The sequence below is a fragment of the Nuphar pumila genome, chromosome 17 (genome assembly GCF_984573655.1).
Source record: "Nuphar pumila chromosome 17, dmNupPumi1.hap1.1, whole genome shotgun sequence".
Classification (NCBI taxonomy): domain Eukaryota; kingdom Viridiplantae; phylum Streptophyta; class Magnoliopsida; order Nymphaeales; family Nymphaeaceae; genus Nuphar; species Nuphar pumila.
The window spans coordinates 77,438,043-77,463,859 of NC_143265.1; the positions used below are offsets into that span (position 1 = coordinate 77,438,043).

Sequence of the window (25,817 nt, forward strand, 5' to 3'; positions counted from 1 at the left end):
GATATCGGCTATATATCTGGAAAAAATAATATCCTTTTATATATTTTTTGTTATTTTCTTCGCTTTACACATATCTTTTTTTAGTTTTCTAATATATTTATTTCTGCCTATATTTTTTACAAAATTGAGAAATATAATTTTTTTTTCAATTACTCAATAGATATCGTCTGCCGTTTTTTTCCCGTTCAAAAATTTTGTAACTATGCGTAGCTGTTAATGGGTGCAAGCAGGTCCAACCATGACCTACTTGCTGGACCATGTCAGGACGACTTGAATCTGGTCTGGGTTTCTATAATTTATTTCCGATCTAGCAGAGGTTTTTAATGGAGGTCTCAGTCTTCGTTCAAACCTGAGCCATTATATGGGATTGGACCCGATAAGATAGAATATGCAGACCCATTACCAAATTAATTGCTAGTATATAGACTACAGGATGGTTTTGGACCTGCATGAGTCTGACTTGGTTCCTATAAGCAACCTCCAGTTATTTTCAGTCCGAAGGATATTTTTATATGGGATAACAAAAGCAAACGAGAAATATATATATATATATATATATATATATATATATATATATATATATATTGTTTGGATAGGCCAATGGAAAAACCCTTCTATCATAGACCGCAAATTGGCTGGCCTCCGGTTGCTAAAACCCTTGAGGTCTCTCATGCTCACCGGGGAGTAATAAGACTAGGGGTGTCATAGGTTCGGCCCGTACCAAACCCTATAGGGTCCGGGTATGATGATAAATAATAAGACCCGATTAAAATTCAGATCCAGACCCAAAAGTCTGATTAATACATGGATTCAGATATAATTTATGAAAATTTATACCAGACCCGGGTCCGACCCGAGTTCTGATTAAGACCCACAAATTTTCAATGTAAAAATAATAAAAAATAGTATTCTACAGGGTATGGCCCGGATTTGGTTCATGTAGTTCTTACCGGGTCAGAGTATGGTTTATTTTATATGCAGCCCAACGATTCAGGGCCGATACCCATACTGACAACATTGGTTAGGCTAGCAAATGAGCCAAAGAATTGGTGCTTGCGTTGTTCAAGCTTGGCCTTCTTGGCTCAACAACCAAGTGCACCTCGTTAACGGCTGGAGTTGAACTCAGGCCTTCTCATCAGTGATGCAAATGGACCGGATCCAGATCAGCTAAATGCATAGAATTGTCAGATCCGGATCAGGCTGGAACAACAAAAAATCATAAAAGTGTCATACTGGATCTGGTACGTTTGCATCCCTACTTCTCATCATGGGTTCAAGCCAAGCTAGTCAAGACGCACTGGTTCATTTACCAGCCCTAGCCGGTGGTCGATTCAGCCTTGTTCCTGATGGACCTGACCAAGTACCATATAGACGGCTTCTGTTTGACTCAGACCTGGTCAATGTGAGCTTGGTGAGAGTTATCCAACTATATACCTGTTAAATGAAACCGGACCGGGTCAATATAGATAATAAAAATTGATCATGACTGCAAATGGACTTGGGAAGCGTTGATGATGACAACGCCCGTCAATGGATTGGATCTTTTTCCCGTATCGGACACAACCTGAGTCCAAATCTTCAGATATGAACATATGAGAATAGAAATATCGACCCAAATTTTATCTGATTTGGGTCGACCCTAACCCATTACCCAACCCCAATAGTATACAGGTAAGGTTTCAACTATGATTTTTGTCGAATACTGAACCTACCCAAATAGTTCTATTCAATCACATTTTAATCACTCTTCGGACCATAGCCACAAATATTGACTTGATTTTGCCAATATTATATCAAAAAACGCAACATTTATTTTTGAAAATATCACATTTCTTAAAATCTTAATTCATCAAAAGCGCTTTTTTTTTGCATAGTCTTTATATTATTTATATTTTCACATATATTATATACATCTTGTAGATTTATAGGTACAAATATTTTTCTTACATTTTTTATGCAGGAGGAGCGGAGCAAAATGAACCGGGTCTAGCAAGATCCAATCAGATCCATTTTTATAGTTTTGATATTGTCTTGTGTTTTTGGATCTTGTAACGAGTGTTGGATCTATGTAACAGGTCCAAACTTGAATTTGATAATTTATTAGATTAAGTTGCTTTCTTAATTCATGCCTACAGGAATCGGAAACCTAAGCTTATCAAGATTGTATAAGGTTAGTCTGAGATTTGAGAATTGAGAAATTTGTTATTTAGTTTTCAATTTTAAGTTTCAATTTAATTTTCATTTATTTCAATTATTTCTTGTTTTTCTTAATTTCCCGTTTTCAGTTAATTTCAGGTTATTTTCTTTAATTTCCTTCATATTTCCCACTTTTTCTTAGATAATATCATAGTTGGTAGAATTTTCCTGTAAATCTACGTCAATTTTTCTAAGAGAAACTATATTTTGGAAAATATCGTGAGATGTTCAGTCGCCAATATTTTCCCACGAACGAGATTTGTGACCATTTTTCAAACTATACGAGTCGGATTTGAGCTTTCATTTTCTCGACCCGGTACAATCCAAACTCAAACTGGAACCCAGTTGCATGTTATCTGGATAGATCTGGGTTCACCATAATGGATCCGATATCTGACCCGTTGACAGTCCTAATAAACACTGATTGTGACGGCCAACAAACCAACAGGGAGTCGGCTCATTTCATGCTAGGCCTGTGACTCTCTCTCTCTTTCTCTCTCTAAAAAGGCTTGTGCTGCAACAGATAGCCTCCGTTCTCTTTTGGGTTGTATTGTTGATGGTGTGATTGATGATCAGATGAATGAGTAGGGAAGGAGAGGAGATGTCGGTGGAGAAGGTGCTGCGGTGCTCCCTCTTCTCTCTGGCTGCGGTGGTGTGTGTGGTTGGGGTGTACACCTTCTCCTTCAAGAAGATGTTGGTGGTCTATATTTGGGGACTGCTCTTCATCGCCGGCATCATCCTGCCCGACTGGGACTTCTTCGACAGGGATGTGTCACAGTGGTGCACTCCCATGGCTGCCACCCAACCTGTCATCAAGCCCAGATCCTTCAGGTAGCTAGCTAGATGGTTAGATGCTCTCTCTCTCTCTCTAGATTGTTTCCTTGATCTGGATTCCGCAAATCGAACAGTTGGAGAAGTTTTATCTTATGGGTGTTAGTTTTTAGGTTTTGTGCTTCTTGGATATCTCAAGAACCCCAGATAGTCTTGGAGAAGTCTTTGGCCTGGGAAGGTTTGTGGGTTGGTCTTTGATTGTTAACTACTCTCTCTCTCTCTCTCTCGAGATTGTTTCCTTGATCTGGATTCTGCAAATCGTACAGTTGGAGAAGTTTTATCTTGTGGGTGTTCTTAGTTTTTTTATTTTGTGCTTCTTGGATATCTCAAGAACCCCATATAGGCTTGGAGAAGTCTTTGACCTGGGAAAGTTAGTGGGTCGGCCTTTGATTGTTAACTAATCTCTCTCTCTCTCTCTCTCTCTCATTTTCACGGCCATTAAGGATCTTTCGGGTTAGAAAGCACCCGACATTGATCGGTTTCATATCAACTTTTTTAGAATCCGTTGGGACTGTGTTAAATCGGATGTGGTGAGCATGTTTGATGAGTTTTATCGTAACTCCAGACCATTTTCATGTAGCTATTATTTCACTCATTTAGAAAGATGATGAGGCCACTGATATTTCTCGGTTTCGCCCAATCTCAGTTATGAGTGCTCTCTATCGGATGTTTGTTAAGGTTTTGGCGAATAGACTGAAATCGGTAGCTCACCAGATTTTTTCAGACTCCCAGTTCACCTTCATCTGTAATAAGAGGGTCCAACACTCATTCATCATGACGTTCGAGGTTGTTCATTCATTGCAGCATAGCGGTCAACCTTATTTTGTCCTTAAATTAGACTTTCATAAAGCTTTTGATTATGTATATTGATCAATCTTATTTTAAATGTTAACGAATTTTGGTATTGATCAACATTTTTTTGGTTGGGTGAGGAAACTTGTCTCAAATGCCCAGGCCATGTTAAATATCAATGGTGTTAGAGGAGACTGGATCAAGTTGGGGCGGGGTCTGCGGCAAAGGTGCCCCCTCTCGCCTTTGTTGTTCAATGCGGTTGCTGAGGGTCTTGTAGTCTTGGTTAAGCGGGGCTGCGGTATCACGTTTCATTAATCCTTTGCAGGTTTCAGACTTCTCTAGTCATATTTTTACTTATGTTGATGATATGATCATTTTTTTCCGTGTAAATGTTCAACAGATGCTTAGGTTCAAGTTTATCCTTCAATTCTTCTTCTCTCTATCTGAGCTTTCTCTAAATGAGATCAAATGCTCTCTTACCATGTTCAAGGTTCAGTCCAATATACTTGTAGCTGGGAGGAGGATTTTTAATTGCACTATTTTTGACATGCCTATAATGTAACTGGGGTTGCCATTACATATGAAGCATCTCTCTTCTGTTGCATAGGCTCTAACGCTTCAAAAAGTGAAGCGCAAATTACTTTCGTGGCAGTCGTCTTATCTCTCCATCGCTAGTCGTCTGACTTTAATCAGACATGTTCTTTTCACTATTTTAGAATTTTTCATGTCTATGTTTGTGATGCTTGTGGGAGTAGAGAAGCAGCTGGCGCGCTTGCTGGCAGGTTTTCTTTGGTCTGAGTATCAACTCAAGGGTAAGCGTCACTTGATTGGTTGGCGTTCAGTGGTCTTATCTCTGCGTATGACTGATTTAGGCATTCCTACGCCCAGACTGCAGAGCATTGTTCTTGTCGCCAAACAATGTTGGTTGACCCACCAACCTGATAACCCTTGTGCTCGTTTGCTTTTTGCTAAATATGGGGCTCCTGCTTTTATCCTGGTTCGTCTGAAAACTCGAGGCTTGGCGTTCTCGCACTTGCGTAAATCATGGTTAAGGGCTTTAGCCTTCTTTAGAGACCATTTTCAGGACTCCAAAACTTTCGGTCAGTGATTGTAGTGAGCGCTGACGCCAAGCAGAGAGTTCCTCACCTCAAAAGTCTATAGATCATTACTCCCATCGGAGCATGATTAGTTGCCCGAGAATGTGCTTTGCGGGAGGGACCTTCTCCCCATTTTTGTATCCTAGCTTGGTTAATTTTGCATGATAGGATCCAGACCCACAGTAATTTAAAGAAGTGGGCCATTCAGCTCCCGAGTTGGTGCGTGCTTTGTCAAGTTGCAGAAGAATCTATGTTTCACTTGTTTTGGTCTTGCCCAATATTTGTGAAACTCTTCAACAAGACCTGGAGGCATCCAGAAGTGTTTGTTAAGAAGGAGTCCTTTGCGCTAGATCTGATCTTGGGTCCGGTTTGTATTAGGCGTAGCACGAGGTGGAGGTTGATCTGGAGGACGTGGTTGCTTACCTCTTGATGGTTTGTTTGGATGGCGTGAAACAATGCTCATTTTCATCAAATTTCGGTTAACATTCATAACCTGGTGCATAAAATAATCTTGGTAGATGTTTATGCAATCCTGCGTATGCATCTTAGTGATCTTTCGCTCCCTCTTTTTTGCCGCCCTCTGGGCCAGCGGTTCCTGCTTGAGCCCGTTTTGTCTGTTCTTTTTCTCTTCTGCTTTCTTTATTTGTTTAGGCTTTTGCTCTTGTTCAGTTCTTGGGTTCAACATTTTGTTGATCTTCATGAGTGGAGGTAATGTTGAATTTATTTCGTCTCTCTCTCTCTCTCTCCTTAATTTGAAATCTGCAAATCGAACAGTAGAGGGCTTTTCATCTTATGGGTTTTCTTAGTTTTCTGGCTTCTCCTTCTTGGATATCTAAAGAACCCCAGATAGTATTGGAAACTCTGGTCTGGAAAGGTTTGTGGGTTAGTCTTTGATTGTTCACTAATCTCTCTCTCTCTCTCTGAAACAACAGTTGGTGTAAGGATAAGTGTAAATTCAAGCTTAGTATTGAAATTGTTAAATGTGAAGCCTTGCAAGTCGAGTCTGACATGGGTTTTTTTTTGGTGGTTCAGGTTCCGATTTTACCCGCTAAGAGTGATTCTATATACAGCTGTGTATGGGTTTGGGCTATACAAATTGTGGAAGTATGTAATCTCTTAGCTAGCGTTTTGTTCCCTTCTTCTATCAATATGTGATGGTTGGTTGTTCATCCTTGTAACACAAATACAGGGTCCTCCAGTTCCTTTTCAAAGTTGGAAATATGAAATATGTACACGTTACATTGTTGGTTTTTTTTTTACTTTTAAAAAAAAAGCAGCATCACTTGGCAAGCTTTTATTTCATGTAACATTTGCAAAAAAATCTGGTTACATGGGGCTGACTATGAGGGCTGGATGGATCTAATTTCAGCTATTTCATTAAAACAAATAATTAATCGAGTCTCAAATTTTTTCAATTGGAGAGTTCTTTCACAATAGAATAATAACTGGAAACTTTGCAAGGCATCTTGAGTGATATGAATGTATAATTGATGCTTTTGTTGATTGCTTGAGCACATCTGGTTTTAGTAGTGGTAGATCAAACTATTCATTCCTAATCTTTTATCTTACAAAAGTTTAAAAAGTTTGCCGACTATTTCACTTGATCCTGTTGTTTGTGTGTGATCATGCTTTCCAGAAAGATAAGACCAACTGTATTCTTTCTTATTTTGAATGATCTCAAGATCACATGCCTGATTAATGCATCCACCACATCCTGTGTTACATCCTGTGTTATCAATCACATCATTCACTTGTGAGCTCATTGATATAAAGACCTCAGGTCTAATCAACAATAAACATGCCTCGTCTGCCCTCAAACCGGAAGGGTGCATTTGAGACCAGGTATATCAGAAACTCCACTTACATGTGTGAGAAACTCGTTTTCCTGAAAAACCATTTTTGAAACAGGAAACCATGTGTTTTTAGAAACTTGTGAGAAACTTCTAAAAAATATGTAAAACCTGTTTCCCATCGATTGATAAACCTATTTCACATCACATGAAAAACCTACTTACTTTGTATGGTAAACTTGTTTCCCTTATTTCAGAAACATGTTTTGATATTTTTTGTACAAGTTTTTCTTAAATAAGATTTTGTAATGAAAAGTTGTGATATATGTGCTATTCAAAATTCTAATCTTATTTTACTTGTAATCATATATTTTATAAAAGAATATTAATATTTATTATTTATCATAATATTAGTAAAAAAATAATGTTTATGTAAACTTATAATATTCTTCCTCCATATTGTCGACATTTATACTTTTACTATATATATATATATATATATATATATATATATATATATATATATATATATATATATATATATATATATATATATATATATATATATATATATATATATAAAGTGGTAGTTATGCAACCCTTAGGTGTCCAGCTACCTGCGCAATTGTGTTGGCTATCCATCGTGCCAAAGGTTTCAGTTTTTGCTGGAACCTTTAGCGACAATAAAAAACTGATGTTAATGATTGCTGCTAAAGGCCCCAGTAGAAATTGGGACCTTAAAGACAGTTTTTTACTGCTGCTAAAGGCTCTAGTTTCCACTAGGACCTTTAGTGGCAGTCAAAACTAAAGGGGATTTGCATTTTTTATGGTTGTCATTCACGCCCTGTGATAGACGGCCAGCGCAATTGCATAGTAGCTGAGAACCTAAAGTTTGGGGAGCTACCACTCTCTCTCTCTCTCTCTCTCTCTATATATATATATATATATATATATATATATATACATATGCGCTAAATGGGTAGGTGTGAAATTAATATGTGCTAAATGGGTTTTTCTGCCCTTTTGGTACTTTTTTTGCAGTTCTGACCCATAAATGTATTGGGCATGGTTGATTTATGAGGAATCCACAACTAGATCATGTTCTTATAAAAAAAATGATATTTAGAGCCTCAAAAATTTATAAAGATTTTGAACTGTTGAGTTTTTGAACCTTATAAAAACCCACACATGTTTCGGAATCGAATACTTCAAGAGCTGATCCCTATAAAATCAAGTACATAGATCACATCTTAATTATTAGAATTTAAAAATAAAACAAAAAAACCCTGAAAAACTCATTTATCCCCAACCCATTACTCTCTCTCTCTCTCTCTCTATATATATATATATATATATACTAAATGGGTTTTTCTGCCCTCCAGTATTTTTTTTGCAGTTCCGACCCTATAAATGTGTTGGGCATGGTCGATTTATGAGAAATCCATACCTTGATAATGTGCTTTTGATGAAAAAAATGATATTTAGAACCTTGAAAATTTACAAAGATTTTAGACCTTTTGATTTTTTTAACCTTATAAATAACGGCTCATGTGTGAGATCACATATTTAAAAATAAAATAAAAAAACCCTGAAAACTCATTTATCACGTATTGTTTTGCACCTACCCATTACTCTATATACATATATGATATATCGTTTCTCATTTCACATGAACAAAGTCAAGTTTCTCAACTCGTTTCCGTTTTACTTCCTGACAACCTTGCCTTGGACAAAAGCCGACCACTGGTTTTTGTTGGGAATGTAAAACTCAAACTCCCTAGGTCCAACCAGTGTGACGCGATATTTTGAAAAATTAAATCATAAAAACATGGGATATTACTTGGCCATTTATTGATAGATTTTTTATATTTTTAAATGATTTATTTTATTTTATAAAAAATTAAAAAATTGTTTTTATTTTCTTCAGATTTAAAAAAAAAATCAAGATTTTGGCTGCTAATCGGTTTGTCACTGTGGGTCCAACTTTTTGCATCCCAAAATTCAAGGATAAATAACAGGCCAGCGCCTCCCCCATGGGCCAAGGCATGTATTAAAAGCTAAGGCAATGGAGGGTGAATATGTCAAATCACTTTCTTAAAGTAATTTGACATGCTCTCTGAAGCCCTCGTGTTCTACCCTTAAAATCTCATAATTAAGGGGTGTCAAGGGGTCAGGTTTACCTGGACCCGACTCGTACCAAATCCTATAAGGTCTGGGTATGGTGACCCAAATGTCCAATAGTACATGGAGACATGTATAGTTTGTGAAATTTTATACCAAACCTGGGCCCAACACAAGTTCTGATTAAGACCTGCAAGTTTACAATGTAAAAATGATAAAAAAATATATATTATTTTACCAGGTATGACTTAGGTTTGGTTCATGTTCTCTTATAATGGATCTGATTAGATCCAGCCGGATATCATACCCGGAGTCAGGTTTTGTTCCACCGGAATCCGAACCAAACCCGACCCGTTGACACCCCTACAGTCCTACTCATAATGCATGAAAACTCAATCATCATTCCCCTTCTCACCCGTTTCTTTCTCCAAGTAACAATGAGATGATAAAAGGGGGCAAAAAGAAGACAAAGGGAATGCACTCTCTTTCAGAATTGTTGCAGCGAAGCACCTGTGACAAAAGCCTCTTAAACTCCAAGGCCATCCACGCCCACTTGTTAACCACCGGAATCCTCACCGACGTTTACCTCCAAACCAAGTTGCTCTTGGCCTATGCTAAGTGCGGTGACCTCTACTCTGCCACCCGCCTCTTCAGCGCCATTCGCCCAAAGAACTTGGTTACATGGAACGCCATCCTCGCCGGATTTTCTCAACATGGGCACCAACAAGAGACGCTTAGCACGTTCTCTCTCATGCACAAGTCCGCCATGAAAGTCGACAGCTACAGCTTCGCCGGCGCCCTCGCCGCGTCGGCGTCGCTGAAACAGCTTGCCTTCGGCAGACAGACCCACTCCTGCGTTGCCAAGAGCGGGTGGGGATCCAGCGTATTCGTCGCGACGGCCCTAGTCGACATGTACGCGAAATGTTCGGTGATTATCGATTCGCGGAAAGTGTTTGATGAAATGCCTCAGAGAAATGTGGTCGCTTGGAACGCTATGATCGCTGCATGTTGTGCTCACGAACATTGTTGGGTTGAGGGGTTGGCGCTGTTTGAGCGGATGGTGCGGGGTTGTGAAGTGGGTCCTGATCAGTTCACGCTTGCGTCGGTTTTGAGATTGTGCGCGGGCATTGCGGCTGTGGAACAGGGGACGCAGGTTCACTGTCAGGTGGTCAAGAGGAGTTTGGAGGACGTTTTTGTGCAGAGTTGTCTTGTGGAGATGTACTCGAAATGTGGGTTTGTGGAGAATGCTAGGAAGGTGTTTGATAGATCAGTGGACCGTGGAGATTTGGTCTTGTGGACGGCAATGATTTCTGGCTATGGGAAGCATGGAAAATCCGAGCAGGTGGTAGAGCTGTTCGATCAGATGCTGAGTGAAGGAATCAAGCCTGATGATATCACATTTGTAGTGGTAATCTCTGCTTGTAGTCACCAAGGTCTGATCAGTAGAGGCTGCAACTATTTCCGATCGATGATTATTGATTATGGAATCCAACCAAAGGAAGAACATTTTGCTTGTATCATGGATCTCTTGGGCAGAGCTGGAAAGTTCGAAGAGGCATGGGATTTGGTTAGAGAGATCCCAGCTGAAGCAATCAGTCCGTCCTTGTGGGGAGCTCTGCTGGGGGCGTGCAGGAACTCAGCGAATTTTGAACTGGGGAAGACAGTGGCTCACAAGGTTTTTGAGTTGGATCCGCAGAACATAGGAAGCTATGTGGTGTTGTCTAACCTGTATGCTTCTGTTGGCAGGTGGAAAGAGATTGCAGAATTGAGGAAGATGATGAGTGTTAGAGGGTTAAGGAAAGATGCAGGGCGCAGTTGGATAGAGATGCGATAAAAAAAAATGATGTCAAAAGTTCAGATCACATCTGTGTTGTATATAACTTTTACTTTTTCAATTACGTGCACAGATCTATTCAACTATCATGATTTCATGTAACATAAATGATGTCTTATAAAAAAAAAAATTGTCTATACAACAGGATCTTTGAATGTGACTCACCATTTTCATATCCAACTTGGATCTCACATTGGTGTCCCAAATGCCATATCAAAGTATGATACTGGTCCCTGTAGTACTAGATCTGCTAAAAACAAGTAAAACCTACTGATTTTCATGTGAAACAAGCAAAACCGTAAGACCCAATTTCAACCCAGATGTAGGCTATGTTTGTTTACTTGATTTCAACTTGGATCCAATTAGACCTAGTCATACCATTCGCTGGTCTATGCCGCCACACAGTACAGTCTCCCTGTTGGGTTTGGATTAACTGAATTTGTGAAATCTCATTCTAGACATGTCCAATCCAACTTTCAATTAAGATATATAAAATTTCAATGTAAAAAAAAATATGGGTTTGGATTGGTTTAGACCCATGTATGGTTTTTCCTATCATTGGTTGGGAACCGGTACCAGTACTACAGAGTTGCATTATGTTTATTGACCCACCCAGATTCGGTTCTGAATGGTATGGCTAGGTCTAATTGGATCCAAGTTGAAATCAAGTAAACAAACGTAGCCTAAATCTGGGTTGAAATTGGGTCTAACGGTTTTGCTTGTTTCACATGAAAATCAGTAGGTTTTACTTGTTTTTAGCAGATCTAGGACTACAGGGACCAGTATCATACTTTGATATGGCATTTGGGACACCAATGTGAGATCCAAGTTGGATATGGCATACGGTGCACACTAGTTTGTCCTTGCTCTGCAACTTGGCCTTCTTGGAAACCTTCTCATGATGCTCCAAAGCATTTATATTGGAGGAACTTCTTTTCAGGATGTTTGCATCTTCTACCTCTTCAGTTTGGCCTTGACTCAAGTTTCAATTTGGCTGAAGAGCTGAAGCACTTAAACCAAATGTAACTAATCAACATCAAATAACCTGCTGAAAAAGTTGTGTCACAGCAAAACTCTAGCCAATTTCTAATCTACAGCAACATAAAAAAGGACAAGGTTAAACAGTATGGCTTTTTTTTTTTTATGTAAAAGCTGGGGATAGGGCCCCTGAAAGCAGATCAGGTCATGCTGAACATGAGCTTTTTGCTCATGCCAACATCGTGGCCATCTGTTTGCATTTTGGATGAATGCCACTTAGCATATAACTGTTCTGTTGACTTTTTAACTGTTCAAAATACAAAACGGACGGCCACGATGTTGGCATGAGCAAAAAAGTTCATGTTCAGCATGACCTGATCGGATTCCAGGGCCCCTACCCTTTATTCATACTATGTGCAGAATGTACAGGGAAAGAATACAATATCAACAGATGGAAAGCTATAGACATCAAAACTGAGGACTCATGTTGCATACCAGGTTAGTGAGCCACTCACTAGACTTGTGCCAAAAAAAACTTGAGTCCATAAATTACAGTTTGTAAGCACACTGGAGCTTCCGATTACCAAGTTCTCTCCAAAATTCTTGATCATCTAGTACTCTCCCATGAGTGTACGCCTACCTTCAAGACAGGCCTTAAACCAATTGAGCCAGGCTTGTGTTGATATTGTTGGTTAGAGGAACCGATGAAAACCTTCAAATCACAGTTGTGCACCTTATAGATAAGGCCATTTCCAAGATGGGTTTATGGGAAAATCAAGTCTCTGTCAATAAGGGTCACTCCAACCAAATGGAACTCAATTCGCATAAACCGTGTGAGCCTACATACGTTCAACCACACATCGTAAGTCTAGCTTAGGTTCAGGACCGGTTCATGTGGTCTAATCTGGATGAGCCCTGTGGTATCTCAAATGGTATGGAACACTATGTGAAGAGACCTGCCATGTCTTCAACTCTATAATGGGTAGAGTTGAGACAAACTCATAAATGCATTAGGTTATGGTCCCTAAACCTTATATAAAGGCTCTCTCTCTCTCTCTTCATATTCTCCATAAGTCAGAAAGAGATTGAGTCTCTCTCATCAAGTTTAGAAAAAGGAACATGGCCAAATATACAGATTCTGAAAGATCATACCTGTCAATGATCAACCAGAGTGCTATGGAATCAGGTATAGCTTCCGCTTTTGATTTTATTTTGTTTATGATTTCAACGGTTTAGAGAAAACATGTATTTGATCCTGCTTTAGTTTTTGGTGGATTTATAATCCAACAATTGGTATCAGAGCGCATGTTCCCGTTGAATCGTTAAAACATACATTTTTTTGTTTCTTTTCCTTCTTTCAGCATCAATTTTGTTTTAGATCGGCGTCCAGGGGCAAAAAAAAAAGGGGGGGGGGGCTTTATAGGATGGGAAAGGCCGAAAGGTCCTTTCCCTTTGGATTGACCGGACAGAGGCAAAGTTGTTGGGCCCTTCCTCTCCATCAAGCCAGACAGGAGGGAAGATCGGCCCTTCCCCGTCTTCTTCTTGTTTTGTCGAGAAGGTGCCACCATCCGGTTCATCGTCCGACTAACAACAGTTGAGGTTCCTGCTCCATATTTGGGTTAGCCGGACGGGGTGTCACCTGTCCGGTTTTGCCAAAAGGGTTTCGTCCGACCACTCTGTCTGATCAGAACCATGCTGCCCAGGTCACCAGACAGTGAAAGGTTGGATACTTGTTTAGATCAGGGTTTACTGGCATTTGGGGTTGTTTTCTACCATTGTCGGATATGCTCGTCTCGCCGACCGTTCAGGCTATTTTGGGTATAATCAGGTTTTACTTTCACCCTCCGTCGGCGGCAGTGAGTTTCTAGTTTCAGTTCCTCCGTCGATGGATGTTCTTCGGCATTTTGTCCAGTCGTCCGTCGGTGTGTATCGGAGTCCGTTCTGAACCTCGGGTGGTTCAGTCAGGTGAACGAACTGGTTCAATCATATGGGATCGCAGCGATCCGGGCGTGTCACCATTCGGGGATGGTTTAGTGCACCATCGATTCTGCATGTTATGAAAACCGGTTAGGCTGCCCATCCCAGGCCAGTTTGATTAATGGTACAGGGGAGGTTTGGGTGTTTTGGCTTGGTTCATCATTTTTTTCTTCAGGCAGTCTCGACCATTGCTGGGACCGGTTCGGTTCCCAGTAACTCTAGTTGGAACATGGCGGTTCGGTACCTATTAAGAGATTTCAGTTGGAACTGGTTCGTTAACCTTTTTTTTGGCTAGTTTGGTTGTCTGTCCCAGACTAGTTCGACCATTAGGCACGGGAGAGATCAACAGTCTTTTACCAGAACATTGTGCAGCACTGGTTTGGTCGTTTTCATTGTTGAACTCGGGTCTCTAATGTGACCAGAATTGAGTTCGATGACCGGTTGATTTGAATCAGCTCAGTCCTGTTCGGTCATGGGGAGGCTGATCGGTTCGGTCCCCATTTTGTTTTAGGGGACTGAACCGGGTCAAGATGCACCATTATGCAGGTCAGGTCTAGTTGAACTCAACCCGACGATGCAAGCTTGTACCCGAGTTTGGCTGGATTTGTGTGCATGCCCTATAAAAAAAACATAAAATTGAGGATTTTATAGGGCTATTTTGGAGCACATTATGGGTTACTTTGGTTGGTTGATATTCGATTACTTTTTGGCCCATATATACTATTATGCTTGACTTATTTTATTCATATGCATATGTAGACATATTTGAACGTTGGTATTATTTTTTATTCTGAGTCTGATATTTTAAATTGAATTGTTCGAATCAGTATGTTGCCAAAGTATCTTTTATTGTGTAGGTTAATTCATTTTAGAATATTGTGATGGTTATATATTTGCAGTTCATGCGAATAGTGATTGGCCCAAAGAAAGATTACTATTTGGTCGAGCCCAAATATATACTTTCAGTAATAAATATAAGACAATCATTTGGTTTTTCATGTGAATAACGAGTCGGTCCAAAAAAAGACTTGTTATTTGACAGGACTCACTGTCCATATTTTGATTACTATATTGAGAATACCACTTACAAGTTGACACTTTTGTCTAAAGACTAAGTGTCAAGGTTGTGCTGGGTATCTTGTGATGGGGTTCACCATTATTTAAATGTGTATATTTTATGTTATTGTATGTGAATATGAATGTTAATCGTGAACATGTTTGTTCTTTATTCAGTTAATACATCTGCTTCTATGATATCTGTAAATATTAATTCTATCTCTATTTTGAACGGTTTGAATTTTAAGAACCTGAAAGAAAATATTATGATTATGCTTGGTTGTATGGATCTAGATCTTGCACTATGAGAAGATCAACCATTTGTTCTTACAAATAAAAGTTCTGCTAAGGATAAAAAGAACTCTAAGTGGTGGGATCAATCTAATCGCATGAGTCTCATGATTATGAAATGTGCAATTCCAGAATCCTTCAGGAGCACCATGTCTGAAGAGGCCAATGCCAAATGTTTTCTTGAAGAAATTGAAAAATGTTTTACGAAAAACAAAAAAGCTAAAACAAGTACTCTTCTTTCGAGTCTTGTCTCAATAAGGTATAAGGGCAAAAAAAACATTCAAGAGTATATCATGGAGATGTCTCATCTTGCTTTAAAACTCAAGGCACTAAGATTAGTTGTCTGAGAACTTACTTGTGCACTTGGTTTTGATATCCCTTCTTGCACAATACAACCAGTTTAAGGTCAGTTATAATTGCTAGAAGAAAAAATGAACTCTTAATGAACTTATTTCATACTGTGTGCAAGAAGAAGATAGGATGAAGCAAGAGAAGACTAAAAGTGCTCATCTGACAGTAACCTCTAAGGATAGGTTTAAGAAAAAGAAAATAACTAAGAAAGCCCTAGTTGACCCTCAATCACAGAAGAAACAGAAAAGACATCAGGACCCAAAGTCTAGTTGTTTCTTTTGAAAAGGGGAGGGTCACATGAAGAAGGATTATACTAAGTATCATACTCGGCATGAGAAGAAAGGTACGCTCCTTACTCTGGTTTGTTCTGAAGTTAATTTGACTTTTATGCTTGAACATATTTGGTGGATGGATTCTGATACTAGCACTCATATAAGTGTGTCTATGCAGGGTTGACTAAGTTGCCGACCGCCAATTGATGCTGAAAAATTCATCTATGTGGGCGATGGCAAAACAGTCGAAGTCGAGGCAATAGGGACATTTAGGTTGTCATTAAAGACTAGTTTTTTTTTAGATTTGAAAGAAATATTTATTGTGCCATCTTTTAGGCAGAATTTGGATTTTATTCTTATTTTGGACAAATACGGTTATTCTTGTTCATTTGAAAATAATGAATTTAAATTGTTTCTTGATTCAAATCTTATTGAGATCGATTCTTTATCTGTAATTGATAACCTTTATATGATTGATACTTTTACCTCATTTAATGAAACTTTGCAATTAAGTTTTCGTGGTACAAAACAAAAATTAATAAATGAAATTTTGCTTTGTTATGGCATAAACGCTTAGGTAATATTTCTAAACAAAGAATTGAAAGGCTTGTGTCAAATAAAATTCTTAATTCTCTTTATTATACTAACTTTTAGGTTTGTGTTGAGTGTATAAAAGGGAAACGAACAAACATAAGAAAATTAGGTATCGAAAGGAGAACAAACATCATAGAACTAATTTATACAGATATTTATGGATCCTTCCCTACAACTTCTTGGAATGGTCAACAATATTTTATTATGTTCAAATATGACTATTCTCATTATGGATACCTATATTTAATTTATGAAAAGTCTTAGTCCCTCGATGTGTTCAAATCATTTAAGGTCAATATTGAAAACCAACATGGCAAAAGAATTAAGGTCGTCAGATCTGACCGTGGTGGCGAGTACTATGGCAGATATAATGAATCAGGTGAACAACGTCCAAGGCCTTTTGCTAAATTTCTAGAGGAATGTGAAATCGTTCATCAGTATACCATGTCAGACACCCCTAGCGTGAATGGTGTTGCTGAAAGACAAAACATGACTCTTAAGGATATGGTAAGGATTATGATTTCTCATTCTACCTTACCAGAGTCTCTCTGGGGTGAATCATTAAAGACTGCAACTTATGTTTTGAACATGGTACCCTCTAAAGCAGTAGCCAAGACCCCATATGAATTGTGGATAGGCCAAAAGCCTAGTTTAAAACATTTTCAGATTTGGAGATGTCCAACTGAGGCTAGGCCGTAGAAGCCATATGAAAAGAAACTAAATTTTAGAATCGTTAGCTGTTATTTTGTTGGGTATTCTGAAAGGTCTAGGGGCTATAAGTTTTATGACCCTGCGAATAAGTCTTTTTTCAAAACGAAAAACGCTTGTTTCTTTAAGGGTGCTGAGTTTGGGAGGAGTGATAAAGTAAAAGGCATTGCTTTTGAAGAAGAGTCTTTTTTTCTTCCTACAGTTGTCGATGATAATAATCAGATTCTCAATCCTGACATTGTTTCCACAATTTTAGATCAATGTAATGCCTTAGATCTTTCTATCCAAAATTAAGCTTTTACTCATAGAGTTCAAACTCAACAACCTCAAGAAACACCTTAGGAACCAGTGTCATTAAGGAAATCTACTAGAGAGTGAAGAAGAACAATTTTAGATGATTATAATGTCTTTCTATAAGAACATGAGGGTGATACTTGACTAATGGAAGATGATCCAATCAACTTCTATCAAGCCACACAAAGTTCTAACTCTCAAAAGTGGATTGAAGCAATGCATGAGAAGATTAAATCTATGAGTGACAATGACGTGTGTGATCTTGCCCATTACTTAAAGGTGTGAAACTCATTGGTTGCAAATGGATATTTAAAACAAAAAGGGATTCAAAGGGTAATGTGGAAAGATATAAGGCACGTCTTGTTGCAAAAGGGTTTACTCAAAGGAAATGCATTGATTACACAGAGACTTTCTCTCTGGTTTTTACGAAAGACTCTTTTAGGATTATGATGACACTTGTGGCTTATTATGACTTAGAGCTACACCAGATGGATGTTAAAACTACATTCCTTAATGGGGACATTGATGAAACAATATACATGATCCAACCAGAATATTTTATCTCGAGCGATGCCAAGAAGATGGTTTGCAAACTAAAGAAATCCATCTACGGACTTAAGCAAGCTTCCCGTCAGTGGTATCATAAATTGCATCAAGTTGTCCTCTCGTTTGGTTTTGAGATGAATGTGATTGATGAATGCATATACCATAAGTTCAGTAGAAGTAAATTTATTTTTCTTATTTTGTATGTTGATGACATATTGTTTGCCAGTAATGATATAGGTATAATGCACGAAACCAAGAAATTTCTGACAAAGAAATTTGAAATAAAAGATCTTGGGGATGCCTCTTTTGTATTAGGGATCTAAATACATCGAGACCATTCTCGGGGTATTATTGGATTATCATAAAAGAGCTATATCGAAAAGATTCTGAAAAGGTATGGCATAAAGGATTGCAAACCAGGGAATACTCCTATTGCTAAAGGAGACAAGTTTAGTCTCGCTCAGTGCCTTAAACATCAGTCTAAAATTAAGGCTATAGAACAGATTTTCTATGCATCTGCTATGGGGAGTCTCATGTATGCTCAAGTGTATACACATCCAGATTTAGCGTACATCATTGGGTTGTTAGACAGATATCTTAGTAACCAAGGTATGGATCATTGGAAAGCATTCAAACAGGTTATGCAATATTTGCAAAGAATAAAAGGTTGCATGCTCACATACAAAAAGTCAGATCAGTTGGAGATCATTGGGTATTCTGATTCTGACTTTGCGGAATGCCTAGACAGTAGCATATCTATATCAGGCTATGTTTTTCTGTTGGTCGGGGGAGCTATTTCTTGGAGGAGTGCCAAGCAGACACTCATTTGTTCTTCCACCATGGCAGCGAAATCTATAGCTTGTTATGAAGCATCCAACCATAAGATATGGCTACATAATTTTGTCACTGAGCTGCAGATTTTAGATAATATTGAAATACCGCTAAAGTTATTTTGTGACAATAATTCAACAGTGTTATATTTCAACAACAACAGGAGCTCATCGAGGACAAAACATATTGACATTAAGTTTCTTGTTATTAAAGAAAGAATGCAGAATAATCAGATATCGATAGAATATATTGACACAAACTTCATGATTGCGGATCCGCTTACTAAAGATTTGCCACCCAAGGTCTTTCTTGAGCACACTTCTCGCATGGGTGTTGTATCATTTTATGATATGTTGGTTTTGTGAGAGTTTGTATTTGGTCGTTCTATGATATAATAAAGTTCTCTTTTGCCACTTTGGTATAAAGTTAAAGTTTCAGTTGCATTCTGTACTCATTATGTTGTGATCTCACTAAAGTTTTCAGGAAGGACTAGTTGAAAATAGACATATTTGATCACATTGCAGGTAATCTCCATGCTTCACATTCATACATGATTCATGTCATTTGATTATGTCGATATACGTGATCATTGATGGGTCCAATTACGTTATATGTCATGAAGACGTTTTGGTTTTATGTTGACATGATCAATGAACCGGATTGGTAGAAATATCAATTAATAAAACAATATTTTTGAGTTCATAAGGTTACAATGTGTGATTATAAGGTTACGTATGTGGCTCAAGTGGGAGATTGTTAGAAAATTGTGTGGGCCTACATACGTTGAACCACATATCGTAAGTTTGTCTTAGGTTCAAGCCCGATTTATGTGGTCTAATCCAGATGGGCCCTGTGGTATCTCAAATAGTATAAAACATTATGTGAAGATACCTGCTATGTCTGCAACTCTATAATGGGTTGAGTTGAGACAGACTCTTAAATGCATTAGGTTATGGTCCCCAAACCTTATATAAAGGCCCTCCTTCTTCAGATTTTTCATAAGTCAGAAAGAGATTGAGCCCCTCTCATCAGGTTTAGAGAAAGAAAAAGGTTCAAATATACAGGTTCTGAAAGATCATACCCGTCAATGATCTATCAGAGCATTATGGATTCAGGTATAGCTTTCACTTTTGATTTTATTCAGTTTATGATTTCAACGGTTTAACGAGAACATGTATTCGATCCTGCTTTAGTTTTCGATGAATTTTATAATCCAACACTTGGTGCCACTCACAATCAATAACATGACATTGAACTTCAAGTGACAGTAGATACCATTAAACCACCAAGTACATATTGGAATGTATGTTTAACTTGAGTAGTTTCTTCCGACTGTCATCTTTACATGCATTCAGTTATTGAGAAATCACATTTTCCTAATACATTTCTATCGCATCTGCCTGCATTTTGGAAGCTTAGAGTTGCATTTTAAGGCTACTTGAGAAACTAGGATAACATGTGTGTTTAACCAAGTCCAATCAACCAAGCCTAGCAATTACCTTACCAATATATACACGTGTACACTGGCATACTTGCAGTTGCTTCTTGGTGAATAAACTAGACTGATAAACCTTATCTGCCATCTAAGAAACTTTCATATTTACTATTGAAACAGCAGCCTAACCAGCAAGAAAGTAAAATCCTACTTAACATACATGAGAAAATACAGAACGACGGCACAAGGAAACATCAAAAGCATATTCTTGAAAGCAACAAAACAATCTAATTCATTGAGGATAAAAGAAATATCTCAGATAACAAAAGATGCATCAAGCACCACGTTTGCTTGAGAAAATGCCTGTTCGTGTTTGAATTCCTAATTGTGCCATTCAAAAGAACAGGATGGTTAGCGCCTATCATTAAGCTGATCAAGTTAAATCAGAATTATTAAAGCTATCATTAAGCACAAACAATTATGAGCATCTTAACAAAATCAAAGTACATGAAGAGAGCAGATCCAGTACTCGAAAAAATCGGTGCTCACGAACGGAGCATGCAGCAATTTTCTGTGCTTTGTGTGGGCCAAGTACTTGAACTAAGTACAGGCCCAAGTACCAGACCCAGGGGCGGTCCAAGAGAAGTTGAGGCCCATATTTCTCCATATATATATATATATATATATATATATTATTGGAGTTGGAGGCCCTTGGCATGTGCCATGTTTCATTGGAAGCCCTCAGCATGTGAAATATAAGCGTTATTTTTTTTTCAAAATCTCAAAGAGGCCAGCAGGCCCTGACTAGACCTGCTCTCCATGAGGAGGACTGCACAATGCTGAGGGTCCTTAGCTAAGTAGTCGGACCACTGGATCAAGGACCTCGCCCTAAAGAGAGGGTGGGGTCCAGTTTCAGTCAACGTGGCAACATGGGGGGAGAGTGGGCCCCACCCCCTTGCCACATGGCAGCTACTTGGTGGAGGATTGGCCCGACCACAGGACATGTGGCAGCAACGTAGGAAGGTGGGGCCAGTACTTCGGCTGACCTGACGTGGCAGCCAAAAACTTGGGGCAGAGAGTACCTTTTTAAGTGATTGGCCCTATTGGATCTGCTCTCTGCACGTTGGGCTATTAACCCAATGGTATAATTGTTTAACAAATGTGCCCACAGATTTTTTTATGCTAACAGGACAGTAATAGTAAGTACAACAGGCACAGCCAGCGCGGCTAGGTCTCTGATCCTGGGAGTTCTTCCGAGTAAATATCAAATAAAAAATGTGCACTTTAAAAGGAAAGAAAAAGGAATGCCTCATTAAAAAAGAATCAGGAACAAAATGGGAAAATTAGCTGCTCCTAAATGATGGTATATCCTAAACATCAAACGTCCTAAATACTTCAGAAAAACATAGTTATTAGTATTTTTGCTTAATCTAAATATGTAGATGTGTGTATCATTTTTTATTTACTAAATATCATACTTTGGAACGAATCAATCTAATAAAGAATCTTAATTTTTGCATTAATAAGTTTTAGTGTGATATGAGCTATTGATTTTTTATTGCATTCTAACATGAAAAGCACCTCATATAAAATATGCTTTGTATTAAGTAAATTATATAGAATACATCTTTAAGTTGAGATTAATCTAACACCCAGGCATATGTTTTTTTAAGCAATTGTGGAGCATTAGGATAAAAAAATGTCCTTTTATGCCTCAAGCAGGTTTTGAAATGCATTTAGACAGAGTAGGCTGTTGACTGTAATAACCTGGGTTGCTTTCTTTTTTCTTGATAGGCAACTCATTAAGAAAATTGGCAAAATGATAAATGAGTTTAATTCAGTTTTAATTTAATAACAGGATATAAGAAAACAAAAAAGACATACTATGAGGGTTTTCCTCGAATGCAAAATAAAGAGTGTTAATATGATCCTTGTTTGTCACAAATGTTTCCCTGTAGTCACTTTTTTTTTTTGGATTTCCAAAGAAACTGCACCGGGCACAAAGACCTGGTCGCGCTGGCTCAACCTGCAATACCTACGGTCATCGTGCCGGCAGCGTAAAACTCTAAGGCTAGGTTCCCTGCCCCGGGGGCCTATGCTACACATTGGCTTGCGCAGAGGGGCAACCCCTATGAGAATCAAACCTTGACTGTCCATCTAGCAGACAAGGCCTCACTCAACTACTCCAACCCGGGCTGGAGTCACTTTTCTTGCTTCTGTTTTTTTCCATAATCATCTCGTGTCTTGTGGGAGTATATAGTATAGATAAATCCACCTTGACTTGTTGCATTTTTCAAGTCCCCAACTTTTCATTAACCATTCCAAAAAGCACCCTTTAGGAAGAACATAGCAGTCTTAACATCAAAACAAGTAAGGATATTTTTGAGAAATGTAAAAAGGATGGTTGTCTATAGGCCCATAAGATGGGGATGATTTTGCTAAACTGGTTCATGTAGTTAAGGATGTAAACGGTTCGGATTCAGGTTGGATGTAACCAGTAGCATATCCTACTAATCGGATGTTGGCTAAATGGATTCCAATTCGAATTGGGACTCGGACAATGAAAAGCTTCGTACCAAATCCAGTTTTTTAGGTGCAAACAGATTTGGATATCTGTGAAATTCAAATATTCACTGGATTTGGTAGCAAAAAAACAAAAATATACCTGCATCAGATTATAATGGGATATGGTTTTGCTGAGTAATGGGTCGGTGCTAACCTACATGCTAAACAAGTTTTTCGGGGTTTTTTTATTTTATTTTTAAATTCTGACTGTACAGATATGATCTATATACTTGATTTTATAGGGATCAGCTATTGAAACATTTGATTCCAATACATGGATAGGTTTTTATAAAGTTCAAAAAATCAACGGTCCAAAATATTTATAATTTTTGAGGCTCCAAATATCATTTTTTTCATCGAAAATGCATGATCCAGGTGTGGTTTCTTATTAAATTGACCATGCCCAACACATTTATGGGGCCGGAACCTCATAAAAAGCACTGAAGAAGCCCGAAAAACCCATTTAGCACGCGGTTTAGCACCAAATTGGTTGACCACTGACACATTTTCCTGGTTTTGCTTACCAAATCTGGCTAAACGGAGTCGGATTCGGTTGGATATCAGACAAAATCCGATCTATTGACATACCTATGTGTAGTGCTAATGATGCTCCGACCACAATCTAATTCTAATCTAATTTAAGTTTTCACATTGCATGGCTTACATGGACTAAGCTGGGTCTCACCTAAGCTCTTTGGGCATTTGGAATAAGAAAGAACGGTATGAGAAAGATTGATTGGTAGACTAATCTGACTACTGGTCTTGTTTGATTTTACTGCAATATCATAAGTGACTCCATGTACTGCTTGATGTATGTCAAACAAATAGTTTCTTTCTTATTAAAACAATTTTCATGGCTCAAATTAGATAGATAAACTGATTGTTTTCTTACACAACATGGTGAACACTAAGTCAAGAGAGTAGGTAACTTTTTTTTTTTGAAAGGCAAGCTGGGGTTAGGCAGACTATACAATTGGGTTTTGAACCTGCAACGTCCCAACACAAGGTGACGTGCACTAGCTGCTCCTACCAGACGGACACCACCCCCCCCCCCCTTGAAGAGACTAGGCAATTGTCTGTGTCTAAAGGGACACGAATTGGATACACTCAAATATGCTGACACATCCATGACACAAAAGGGCATTATTTTAATATTTGTAATGGTTTTAATCAATTTTAATTATTTTTTAAGGACTTTATACTGTAAAATAAGAACACTTTGAGGGCCAAAATAGGCCTTTAAATTGTAAGGCAGGGCCTTCTATAGGCCGTCTTGACCCGCACTAGACCCGTTTATAACCAAATAAAAGTGAACCTCCCAAACAAAAAGAAAGAAAAAGAGACATGTTTTTCTTTTTTTTTAATGTGCGCATGCCCAACTCTTAATTAGCGAACTCCTCCATCTAAAACACTTTTCTTCTAAAAAATAAAGAATGCTTTTCTTTTTCAATAAAACCTTGTAGACCAAATAAATAAACAAAACTCCATATTTTCTCTAGGAATGTTAACAAAAACACTTATTTTGAGAATAATGCTTATAACAAGGAAGTTGCATTAGAACTTACTTTAAAAACTCTATTTTGGATCTAAAAGTTTGGATCTTGTCGTTAAATCATTTGAGCTTTATATATATATATATATATATGAGTAATGTGTTCCTTAGGCCCCCTTTTTCGTTATGTCTAGATAGGCGCCTTCAAAAATCATAGTTTTAAGTATTTTTTTTCTCACATCTAACACTGTAGATAAGATCTATATGTTTTTGGATCACCAGTAGGTTTTTTTGGTGATCCAAAATCAATGGCTATGACTGTATAATTTTTTTCTTACTCAGAAAAACATATTTTTTTGTCAAAAAAACATGATCTAAGAGTTGATTCCCACTAAATCAAGCATGCTAAATACATCTAATTGTTCAGATCTATCATAAAACACTTAAAACCTATGGGAAAAATGAGAAATAGAGCCTAATATGTTCAATTCTCATATATATATATATAGTAGTGGGTAGGTGCTTGACTCTTTCTGTACCTACCGTGTGCCTGCCACCAGTGGATAAGGGGTTTTCAAGTTGTTTTTCAAAAATCTAACCCTACATATGTGTTTTGCGTGATCTATTTTGTAAACTCCAATTTTTTTTTTAGTAAACACTATTTTAAAATTTCCTTTTTTAAAAGCACATGAAGCAAAAGATACTTTCTTTTTAAAATCCTTTTTTGAAATGCGAGTTTCCAAATCAGGATCTAGAATTCATAAGACAATTTACACACTTATGCAAAACTTAAAAGTCATTCATTTTACAAAATGTATCTTATACACAATTTTTATCATTAATTATATCTATATACAAAGTTCTAAAACTGCATAAGGACTCCTAAATCCATGTCCAAAAGTCTGTCAAGCTCAGTGTTTCTCGCCAATCCGTTCCACAAGGCATTACTTGAAAAATAATTTTAAGTAATGGGGTGAGACAAACCACAGTATAATCCAAAACTCAATACGGATCACAAGACTAGCCTAACAAGCATATATATACGATTGGAAAGCCTAGCATGGCCAAACTCAAGTCCTAACACGAAAAAGGTTGATCCTTCACCAACAGGAGTTGACCTTCAAGTTAACTTACCCTTAAGAGAAAAAACTCAAAAGAGTCGACTCGCCTCACATCAGGGTCGACTCATGAACCAAACTAACACACACTAGAAAATAAACTCGAGAGGAGTCAACCCTCAATTGAACTAATTGATTATAAAAGAGCAAGGAGGAGTTGACTCTTCATTTCCATGAGTCGACTCTCAAAACCAAACATAATATCCATAGCTAGAAGAGGATTCAACTCTCTTTTAATTCAACAAAACCATCCATTATAAACAACTAAGGAGTTGACTCTCTCAACACATGAATTGTCACTACAAGAAAAATGCTAATTTGCGACGGATTTTTTCCGTCGCAAAGTTGCGACGGATTAGCGGGAGAAAAATATTTGTCGCTAACATTCGAAATATTTGCAAAAGTAGCGACGAGAATATTTCCCTCTCTAAATCCGTCGCTACTTAGCGATGAATTAGCGACAAAAATTTTCTGTCGCCAAAACACTACAAAAAAATACTAATTAGCGACGAAATTAGCGAGGGAATTTTTCCGTCGCTAAATAGCGACGGAAAAATTCCCTCGCTAATTCCGTCGCTAATTTTCGATTTAAACCATCCCGTCTGAGGCCCAAAATTTTCCCTCCCTCCATCCCCCCCCCGTTTGATT

At 38.0% G+C, this 25,817-nt stretch overlaps 1 protein-coding gene and 1 pseudogene across 2 annotated transcripts; both read left to right on the top strand.

Moving 5' to 3' along the window:
* The first annotated feature begins 2,703 nt into the window (after window positions 1-2,703).
* On the top strand, window positions 2,704-6,218 carry LOC149812322 (signal peptidase complex-like protein DTM1). 2 transcript variants are annotated; one of them, XM_089992827.1, is made up of 3 exons: window positions 2,704-3,027; window positions 3,141-3,205; window positions 5,949-6,218. In XM_089992827.1, exons 1-3 carry the CDS (start codon window positions 2,777-2,779, stop codon window positions 5,966-5,968), a joined length of 336 nt encoding a protein of 111 aa, XP_089848953.1. In that variant the 5' UTR covers window positions 2,704-2,776; the 3' UTR covers window positions 5,969-6,218. The 2 variants fall into 2 exon arrangements, with proteins under 2 accessions (XP_089848953.1, XP_089848952.1); XM_089992826.1 differs by lacking the exon at window positions 3,141-3,205.
* A 3,084-nt stretch (window positions 6,219-9,302) lies between these two features.
* On the top strand, window positions 9,303-10,661 carry LOC149812323 (putative pentatricopeptide repeat-containing protein At3g13770, mitochondrial pseudogene; annotated as a pseudogene).
* The last annotated feature ends 15,156 nt before the right edge of the window (window positions 10,662-25,817 follow it).